Source organism: Python bivittatus, unplaced genomic scaffold (assembly GCF_059951505.1).
Source record: "Python bivittatus isolate LINGU-HERP-01145 unplaced genomic scaffold, Pbiv_v1 ctg000350_np1212, whole genome shotgun sequence".
Taxonomy (NCBI): Eukaryota; Metazoa; Chordata; class Lepidosauria; order Squamata; family Pythonidae; genus Python; species Python bivittatus.
The window spans coordinates 21435763-21447223 of record NW_028277074.1 but is presented as its reverse complement, the minus strand read 5'-3'; the positions used below and the strand labels follow the sequence as shown (position 1 = coordinate 21447223).

The window sequence follows — 11461 nt, the reverse complement described above, 5'->3', positions numbered from 1 at the left end:
ACTCTTTCCAGACAGAGAAAAATATTGGCTATTGCCACATATGGATGGCACCTTGTTCCACCAAATAAGGTAAGATGAATTTAGGCTCTCATTCCTCAGAAAATAAATAAGCTGACCACATAAAATTATATGGTACTTATCTCCAAGCTTCCAGTGAAGAGAAAAGTGGGCATTTGTGCTGTTTTAATTTAAAGCACTGGGTTTGTTGGAATAATATAAGAATGCAGGTCAAGACTGATCAAGTTGCAGTAATTTCATCCTAATATTTTATTTTCATATCAGGTAAAATGGTAGGTTATAGAAGAACGGATACTGGATATCAATATAGAGACTGAGCCACAACATAAGCATAACTGTTTTGATACCTGACAATTGGGGTTTTAAATAATGGTAATTTCTGTACATGCACCTAAATGTTTTATTTCTTCATTTCAGGATAGACCAGGAAGTGCTGATGGTGAAAATTCTGAGGTAGAGACTAAGATTGGGAGCCAGCCTTTTTCTTCTGGAATTTTCTGAACTGAGATTGTATCGCCACTGCAGCTTTCTCTGTTTCTGGTGCATCCATGTCTATATCAAAATCCTCTTGAACCTTCTTTTGTGTTTCTATATCAAGAAAATGAATAAACACAAACACAATAAATTAATACACATTTAAGAAGAAAATTACCAATGTCGATTCTCAGAAGGGGAGCCAGGACAAAGAAACCTTGTGACCTCTTCCTCTCCTATTCCCATATATCTGAAAGACCTTACTGAGCCACTGGATTGACAGTGTTCTGAGAAGTGGTAAGTGAGAGTCTAGACACTATTTAAAGTATTCTACATCTCCAAGCAATGCTGACTGTTAGCAGTGTAACAGATTAAAACCATTGGTTAGTGTCAGCCCGCAGGCTTTGCTTTAAGTTTGAGGCCAGGAAAAAAGGGGCTAAGAAGGCTGAGAACAGATACCAGCTGTCCAGGAATGACCAACTTAGCTCTCAGTCTGGAACGAGCTACTTACAAGAATTTTTTTCAATTTGCTAAAGTTTTATTTTGATGAACAACTTACTTTGAGGAAGTCATTGTTAAATGTTTCTAGGACTGAGGCACATTTGGAAGGTAGAAATGTTTGATAGGCTTGCTGACAAGATGACTCCTGCAAAAGACTTGCTGACTAATACGGCTGCCGTGATGAGCATCGTCAGGCACCGAACACCATTTCCCAAAAGGCAAACAAGCTTTCTCGGGATGCTCTCAGTGGGAGCTTCGCAAAGGCCAAAGGCATTCTTGCAAATAAATGCAATGCGAGAGGATGGACCTTTGCTCTGCAGCATGTCAATATCCTACTTTTTAATTAAAATATTTTTTTGGGAAGCTGGGCTTGGGGGCATCAAGGGAATTGTCTGCAAACACACTGGTCCCTGAAGGCAGTATCCAATAGATTCCTGGCTTGCATTATCTCTTCCAATGACAAATTAATTGATAAGATTTTTCAAGTAGACTTTGCTCCTAATGTATTCTCGACTTCTCTAATTCTCAATTATTTTTAAGCAAACATTTATTGACCATATCAATAGTGGTACTGAATATCTCATATCTATGTTAGCAGTAGAGAAACTAATTTAGAGCAAATGGACTAGAAACCCAATCCATTCACTCAATTACACAACCTCTCATTCCAAACACATAGAGAAATACAGGCACAACTTTTTCACAAATACCATTGAGCTCTACTGCTTTCTTTATAACCCAGGAGTGCCTATGTCAGAAAATTATAATTGCTTTGTTTATTGTGTACTTTTAGCTACTTGGTGTTTGCTTTTTAACTGGGAACTTTTTGTATGAGAAATTTTCAAAAAAATGTTTGCTATGGTTAAAATAGGTATTTAAAATAGATGATATAGATATACAGCTTTAATGTGAAATACGTCCTGTGAAGAAGTGAATGCGTCAATCTCTCATATTCCATCTTACCTTCTTTTGGAGACAAACTTTTCTCTGGATGTGGGGCCCTGTAGTGGAAGGCTGGTATTGCTACGAATGCTTCAGGTCTTTGCTCAACTCTTCCCCTCACCACACCTTTTCTAGCATACCTCACTTTTTTGGAGCTTTCCAAAGTCAGTAACGACTAACTTCAGAGTCAATCAGCCTCAGAAACTGGAGGGGACAGGGAATTTCATGTGAGAATCCTTCCTTCAAAATTGGAGTCTTCTTTTTTTGTATTTGCCAAATTGTAGTAGTATGCAGATTTATAGATTAGGATGGGAGCACTGGAGAAGTGTTTTCAACCCATTTTCTTTGTTTACCATTTCCTCTAATGAAAATCATCTATATAGGATGTGTGCCCATGGGCTTTCTCAAATAGCAAATCTGGAAAGGGGCATGTTTATGTATTTGGAAAACAGTATGCATAGAAAATGTTAAATCTACGCGCCCTCAAAGCTGCAGTTTTACTCTATGTTCTCTCATGTGCAAGCATACAGAAATGCTATCACACAAATACAAGGGCTCTAGGTTAAATTGAGAAGTTGAAAAACACCCCCAAAAAGCAGTAGGAAACCACCTCTACATTGTTGTCCTGAAAACTCATGGACTTATGTACATAGTCACCAGAAGTCAAGCTAAGTCCAAAAGGGTCTTTAGCTTTAGACTTTTCAGGAGCCAACATTTTTATTCCATGCTCCTAACCAAGTTTACTCCAAAGAAGGCCCTATTTATTCAGTTATATATACTCCCAATTGTATATTTATTTTATTTTTATTCGTTTGTTTCTTTTATTTAGAGGTGAACAACTCCAAATGGTCAGGTCTCATATGGTTTACTGTAACACACTCTACATGGCGCTGCCCTTGAAGAGCATCTGGAAGCTACAGCTGGTGCAAAATGCAGTGGCGTGGGCAGTTATGTCCGCTCCTTGATCAGCACATGTTACACCTTTGCTCTGCAAGCTGTACTGGTTGCCAGTATACTTCTGGATTCAATTCAAGGTGCTGGTGATAACCTATAAAGCCCTGCATGGCATGGGACTAATTTATTTAAGGAACTGCATCTCCCTGGTTACATCTACTTGTCCCATCAGGTCTGGCAGAACAGGCTTGTTACAGGTCCCATCTATGGAGGAGTGCTATCTGGCAGGACCCAGGAAGAGAACCTTTTCTGCTGCAACGCCTGCCCTTTGGAACATCATCTCCCTCAGGGCCTAGATCAGCCCTGATTCTACCGGCCTTTACTTTTTCAATGTGGTTGGGTTTGGGTGGTAGTGGAGAGTTTCTTCAGTGGTTACACTGAATGTGATATAGTGAATGATTCATCCACAGATTTTGGCTTTTTGTTTTTAATGTAGTTTTTACCTATGATTGTGTATGCTTGTATGTTTGTTTTGATTTGTTTTCTCTTTTCCAATGTTGTTTTTAATGGCTGTGAGCCGCCCAGAGTCTCTTTGGTGAGATGGGTGGCTATACAAGTCAAGTCAAGTCAAGTCAAGTCAAGTCAAGTCAAGTCAAGTCAATAAATAAATAAATAAATAAATAAATAACTCTGGGTGGCTTACACTTTAAAAGCAAGAACAATAAAAATAAGAAAGAAGTCACAGACCTCCAGAAGAAAAAAACCCAAACAAAACAACCAAAATCCAATTATCCTAAGTCCTCCCCATCTTCTGCTCCCTTCTGAACACCATCTTAATAGTATGCCTCTTTTCTGGAATATATTAGCTCCTTTGATATTTTGTTGGTCCAGGAACATGGGGCATGGATGATAAATATACATCTCTCTCTGGATATACTCCATGCACGCTCAAGGCACTACCCAGTGTTAAAAATGGAAGACCCTCAGGAGGTTTGAGCATGATGGTCACTACAAAATTTAACATCTCTGTGACTGTGCTGGAGCCATGTGCCAGCATGGCCCTGGCTCTTTTGTTTCATCTTCAGCCACACAATATATTATTCATCAATATATATCTTCCCCCATTACACAGACATAATGAAGTTAATAGTATCTGGATCTTCTTGGCAACTATATCTTCAGTCTATTTTGCCAGTACCCAGACGCATTAGTAATTATTGGTGGTGATTTCAATGCTTGTATTGGGGAGTCAGATGTTTTTTTACAAGCTCATTTTAATTGGTGTCTCCCCTCAAATGAAGTAGTCTGTCCTTTACAGGCTTGACAATCTAAAGGTATATGCTGTAATACAGCAGGCTTCTGATTAGCCCAGCTTATATATAGTTTGGACTTGGTCATACTAAATTGATCCACTAGAGGAGGCTTAAATGGGGAGCTAACCTTCTGGGACTCCAAAGGAGCAAGTGTGGTTGATTATTTTATGGTTCCACATACTTACACTCATCTAATAACCTATTTCTAGGTAGGGAATTGTCCAGATAGTGACCATTTCCCATTAATCTGCTGTCTGAATCCTAAAGTATATATTAGGTTCTTAGCTGTAGCTCACTGAACCCCCTGGGGCCACAACAAAAAGAGTCATTCAAAATAAATGGTCTCCCAGAATGGCAAAAAACTCATATGGTCTGTTAAATTCAGAACCCCTCCTTCAACTCCACTCCCAGTTTTGTTTAGAAGACTCCTCTGAACAGATATTATCACATTACCAGTCTATTATCCACACTCTCCAGGCCCCATTATCTACAGTTTCATCAATTAGTACTAGCCCCCTTCATGTGAGATCCAAACCTTGGTTCGACACGGACTGTTATAAAGCAAAAAAAGCCCTTCTTACTGCAGTATATACTTTTTGATCTGACAACTCATTAGGTTCCTTTCAATCACTCAGAGAGGATAAGAAGTTTTATAAAGCACTTATAAAATCGACGAAGGAACAAGTGCTGAGAGAGGATTGGGGGAGGTTAATTGCACCAGCTAAGCTTAAGAACCCTGCTTGGTTCTGGTGTCTAGTTAACTGCTCTCCCATGGGTAGTCACTTAGGTCCCATCTGCAGATATTTGGGACAGTTACTTTCAAAACATTTTTAATCCAAAACTGTTAAATAATCCAGCGGTGGTTCCCCACCCAATGGTGACTTCTCCCAAATGGCCTCCTGTGTCTATAGCCAAGGCTAAGGATCTCATTGTACAGTTAAAATCTGGGAAACCTCCTGGAGGTGATTTCATCCTTCCAGAGTTGCTAAAAGAAAATAAAGATTGGTGGGCCCCAGTCCTGGCTTCTCTTTTTACTTATATTAATAGCACAGCACATTTTCTATCTGAGTGGAATGAGGCCATAGTTATCCCCCTCTATAAGAATATAGGAAATAGACTTAACCCTGCCAACTATAGACCAATTAGCTTGCTTAATACAATAATCAAACTATATACAAAGTATCTTTATTTAAAACGGTTGGATTGGGTCCAAAGTGAAAATATTCTTGTTGATTAACAGGCAGGATTTAGGGGGAACTGTTCAACCTTAGACCACTGTCTGGTCTTGCACCATTTAGCTGAAATATACACTTTACTACCCAAAGGCACCCTTTTTGCAGTCTTTGTGGATTTCAAATCAGCTTTTGATCTGATTCCAAGGGAGAGGCTATGGCAAAAACTTCAAGAATCTTCCATAGATAAAAGATTGCTCCTTCTTATCCAGATTCTTTATTCTAACACCTCACTGAGAGTCAGATGTTCCCCTTGGGGCACCTTTCTGGAGCTCTTTCCACCAAAAGACGGATAAGGCAAGGATGTATTCTAGCCCCCTTACTTTTTAATTTGTATACAGTATCAATTCAATAATTCAGGGTCTCTCATCTTTTAATCATCACTTTCCAGTGTTAGTAGATTGTACAATTCCAGCCTTGCTATATGCAGACAATGTAGTAATTTTGTCTGCCTCCCAGGTGGGAATGAGAATGGAATTGAGGGCACTGGCTTCCTTTTGCCTAAAAGAACTGTAGTAAATTATCAAAAAACTAAAGTGCTAGTGTTTGCACAACAGTAGGTTACATAAATGGCAAACTAATGGACCCCAATAGAACAGGTACGTATGTATAAATATCTTGGGGTGCAGTTCCAGGCTTCCTTATCTTGGAGTGCACATTCCTCTTATCAGGCAAGTGTGGCCCAACATAGCTCCACAGCTGTCTTAAGGTTCTTCTATTCAAAGGGGCACATTTTATTCCTGCAGCTTGCAAGGTTTTTCTTCCTAAGGTCATCTCTCAGCTTCTTTATGCTGTTCTAATTTGCATTTTTACAAACTTTAATATCCTGGAAGCTGTCCAGTCCAAATTTATAACAGCAAAACTCACAGTTCAAAGATGCATCAAGAATGCTGTTTTATGGTTAGAGACAGGTTTGGTTTCTGTGGGTGCTTGGTTCTATCTCCTTAATTTCTGGATGATTTTTTTTCCCCTATAGGTCTGGCTCCACTCAGACCATTTTATATCAACCTAGCTAACAAAAGCTAATAGCAGACTCCAGTCCTTAGGACTTTCTTTGGAAAGTCTCCGCCCATTAGGGCTTGAAAATACCAGGAGTCATCTTAAATAACATATCTGGGATATTGATTTTCAAACCAGTTCAAGCCTAGTATCCAACCCTACAGTTTATGGAGTCTTCTCAAATGGGCGTGTGCCCTCATCTTACCTCTCTTCAATTCTAATTCTGAAATTTCATTGGGCTTTCACCTGGCCAGGTCAGATGCGCTACCCTCTGCAGTTCTGTGGGGTCAGTATAAAAACATCCCTTTTCAGCAGTGCTTATGTCCATGTGGAGATGGATCTGTGGAATCCCTAAGCCATGTGCTCCTTTGTTGCTCTCTCTATAGAGAATCAAGGAAGATATATATTTATCCCATTTTAAAGAACTACCGGCTAGAAAGCACAATGTCTATCTGTCACTGGTTCTATCTGACCTGCACCCTGACATATCTTTCCAGGTTGCCCGATTTTGTGCTATCATTTGTTGCATCCGTCCTACCTACAGTTGAAGTTTAGCACAAATTTTGGTGATTGCCACTGCTATTTCTACTGCAATTACTACTATGTAATTTTATTGCATTTTTTAAAAAGTTTTATTAATAATTACAGGTCTATGTATTTTATTGTTGTGCTTTCTGGCCCAAAGGCTGTAATAAAGATTCAATGTGATAAGCTGCACTGAGCCTAACAGGACGTATTTCTGAATAGCCGTGCATAGGCTTGTGCTATTAGTGTCTTCGCTGCTTTTTAAAACACCACTCTAGCCTGTTTTGCACTTGTCCAAACGATAAGGTAACTTCTTTTCCTAAGACCAACTCCACCAGGCAGCAAAGGTAGAGATGCTGGAGGACAAGAGCATGCTGTCGGAGGAGAGGATTATCCACCTCTTACTCAGACTTCAACCCCCAGTGTTGAAAAAAGAGGCAACTCCAGCCCAGTTTGCTTTTGTACATGGAACAGGAGAGAGTCCCATCTTGTTCTTTGCCTTGGTAAAATACCCTGAGTTGGGGCTTATCAACCCACCATCTGCAAATCCAGAATCATCAACACATTTTACTGTCACAATCGTTTCTCACATATCTAGAATGTTTTACTGTTGCCCTTTTAGAATTCAGAAAAGTGGTGAAGACCGTGTTAAGCTTTGGGGCTTAAGGTGTCTGTTATATTTCTGTGGATTCAAATTGACTTTTATATTTAAGGATTTGTTTCTAATGTGAGCTGCCCAGAGATTGTGGAATCAGGCACAATACAAATTTTGTAACTTAACAAATAAGTATAATTTTCACTTGCCCAGATTCAGTACAGGAAAGCCACCCTCTAAGGGCAAAGAAAGTATGTTTAAATATACAAACACAGTTTACATCTATAGGTTTGCAGGTATTCCTAAATGTTTTCATGTTCAAAAAGTGATTCTATAATTCATGCAATAATCACAACTTACACAGAAATCGTGAGAAAAGCTGAAAGTAAATCATAGCTAAATTAGTTGGTATTCTTAACTGCTCATCCCCACCCCCTATTTCAGCACTCAGCAACTTATACAAATGATATAACTGTGGAATTAAATGAGCTATTCATTCCAATTGTGCAGCAAATATGTTAGCTTTATAATGTGTTTTTGCACAGCACAATCAATAAAAAAGGAACGGATGGATGATAAGCAAGTTCCTGAGAGTGCAAGTGTAATTACTCATGACCAAGCCTTCAGCTAATTTCTTGATTTACTTTTAAAGTCAGAACTGAAATGAACGATGGCAATACTCGTAATTGAAAAGCATTCACCGTTCCTCTAGAGTTAGGAATACCAAATCACCTTGTGCTTGCATATGTATGTGAAACATTTTTACAAAGCTTTGTTTTTTGAGAAACAAAACTTTGAGGGACAAAATTATGCTACCAGACCATGCCCCATTCTTAGATTTCATCTTACTATAACTTATCGATGAAATTACCTTAACCACATTGATCCCAAAAATGAAAAATGCAGATGATGAAAGAAAGGTTATTTGCCATTTAATGTCCCAAATATTGCTCCATCCATTCAGATAATGGGCACTGAGCAATCAAAGATTGAGTGCCTCTGATGTCTTTGAGACTGGGATTAATGTGAAATGCATCAAACAAGGCTTGTTACATATTATAACTGCATCCGTGGCCTATGTTTCAACCAGGCAATCTCTTTCTCAAATGCTTTACCAAATAACTCTTCTATTGTTAATGGTTTAATTGCTGTGACTTTTTATGGTCAGCACATGGAATTTTGCTCCTCTTATCCTCAACCCCAATTATATATTAATGTTCAGATGAATCTGTAAAGAAATTTGCAATATGATCTAAGAAAATAATAAAAATATACAGTAAAGGAGGGAGGGAGAAGAAAGGATAGAAAGTCAAAATCCAAACACAGAGAATTTACCATGAGCATAACTCTCCCATTTAAATTAGCTGGACATCAATTAACTGTGCCCCAATCTGAGCTGCTCCCCTTTTTAAAAATATATTTTTTCAACTAGCTAGTTAATCTCATATCTTATTACAGGAATACTGAAACAGTACTTACATGAGCACTTTGGAAACATCATATGAAAAGAAATTACTCTCTGCATCCCTAAAGTGATTAATGATATTAATCATGTAGAAATTTAGGCACTATTTGATAATCTCTAAGGAAATACTTCCAGATGAAAAGATAAAATTAGACTTGGCATTTATTTATTTCTATGACTTTTGGTGTTTTGAAAAATGAGCGCTCTTAGTGATGTAACATTTCAACTTACTGAGGATGCTCAGCCCAAGATGACAATCCCTGACCCCAGGCACTTAATCTGTTGATTATACATAGATGCACAGGAAATATGCCTGGTGTACAGGAAAGTATAAGAAATATACCTATTCAAAGCATCAAAGGCAATGTCCTTAAATGAAAGGAGCTGGTGATACAAACAAATGGATAACTTTTTCTTGTTTCTGCAACATTATTTTTAACATATATTTTAAGACATTATCTGCCAGTAAATTACCCTTTTATCAAAAGGAAAAAATCTTATTTGGGCAGTCTAGTATTCTCATTGTATGGACAATTATTTTTTTTAATGTACAGTATAATAGTTGTACTGACATTTGTCATTATTTTAGTACATGCCTTAGAATTCTTAACCTTTTCTGCATGAGAAAGGGAGAGAGACAGGCATATGTATATGTACATGCACACAAATTAGATACTGTATATCAGCATAAATATTAAAAAGAATTGTAAAAATCAATGAATACTCTTGCTATTAAAGATATCTTCAATTCTTTCACTGACAATTGAAATGTTGAAAAATATCAAGCTTTCTAAATTTTAATGTCAAGGTTTTAAATTAGCAATTTATTGCAACTCTTTGAGGGTTTCAGAAATGTTAATGTCAACATTACAAGTTTGAATATTTCCATCATAGCATATCAGTATTACCTGAAGTGAGAGAAAAACAACAGTGAGATCCAATGTCCCTCCATGAAAACAAAAATGTATGCAATGTCTACATTAGAACATATCAAATTGGGACCAAGACAGGCTGGTCTTTTATCAGACAGATGTTCTATATTCAAGAAATGGAAAGCAAACACATCAATCAAGAACATAAGAGATGAGATGGTGCCACAGCAACAGCTTACAGAGAACTGAAATGTGCATCTATACGCATGCACTATGCACTTTGTAGAGCAAAGGAAAGTTGCCTGATGCCTCATTTCCCTCTTTAGCAAGACAGATAATTATGACAATTTTAGTGGACCTATGTAAATCAAGTTAATTCACTTAGCTGATACTGAAGCGCTAGGTTTCATATCCTTATATCATTTGTCTGTGATAGCCTACAGAGGGCACCAATCCAATGGTATAATTATACTAGCAATAAAATCTTTATCTTTTAAATGGACAGTTAAATGCATAAGTATATATTTAAGAGATTATTATAATTAGAAAATAATAGAAATGGTATTTCTCTATAGATTTACAGGTCTATACATGCTATCACAAGGAGACAGCTCACCAAGGACTGATCTTCCTAAAACCCACTTGAAGAGATTCAGCATGGTGTTAAGGTAGTGTTCCATATTTACATTTTAATAGTGTGAGCAGAGATTAAAACAAAACAACCATATATTCCTAAACATCTGCTAATATTTTATTTTGCCAAACTGGATGACAGTCCTTTACAGACTCAGTCAATGATCTCAGTTGCTACAGAATGGCGAAGACCTCACAAGCTGATTATGCAATAACAAGAACACTTATTTTTCAGTTATTGGTAAGGACAAAAGCCTCTCTGATGCTGTTAGCAGTTGTATGAGCAGAACTCACACAATTATAGTGTTTACTCAATAACAGAACTGAGGCAACATAACAGGCAGGCAGCACACATAACTTTGTAGCTGCGAAAAAAGGCAAATCTCTGCCTATTCACTGAGATGGAAGATGTATTTTCCTCCTACTGCTTAGCTTTGTGATGTCATTTTATAGTCTAATCTGATCAGCTTTCTTGTCTATGGGTGTAAATATTTATTTGCAGTCTTTTTATTCTCTGATAATGATTGTTCCCAAAGAACGTACATTGATCCAGACTCACACTCTGGAAAAGCAAGAGACAGGGAGGGGAAGAAAAAGGACAAGAGAGATCAATTAAGTGGTAAGCAGTAAGGCTGAACTAACATTCCTTTTCTGAAGCTCTTAATGTTGTTTGTTCCTCTCAGTTTTGTTTTGTTTTGTTTTTGCTCAAAAATAGAAAGTGCATGATCCATCAGCATCTCTTTTATGCTCCTCAAGAGCTGCTTAGGGAAGGCAGGACCAAAAAACTTTGGCCCTGTTTTGCTCACCCTGGAACCTGATCCAAGCCCACATTGGGAGTGTAACTCTCAACATGCCAAAGACAAAGCCTGATGTAGCCCTTCTGCCAAAAGAAGTTATGTGCTTTAGTTGATAGATGAAACCAGAATTGCTCCAGACAGAGGAGCCAGAATGTGCTTCCTTTGACTTCCACCATCCCAGGAGAACTGTCAAAAAGGGCT

The 11461-nt window shown here is 37.9% G+C and overlaps 1 protein-coding gene across 1 annotated transcript in view; it reads right to left on the bottom strand.

Annotated features, from left to right (window-relative positions):
* Positions 1–243: 243 nt before the first annotated feature.
* The window catches only part of PCP4 (Purkinje cell protein 4), a 55902-nt gene continuing 44684 nt past the window's right edge, over positions 244–11461 (bottom strand). Inside the window, exon 3 of the mRNA XM_007427979.4 lies at positions 244–606. Coding sequence (XP_007428041.1) covers positions 479–606 — 128 coding nt within the window. The 3' untranslated portion in view covers positions 244–478. The remainder of the gene's footprint in view (positions 607–11461) is intronic.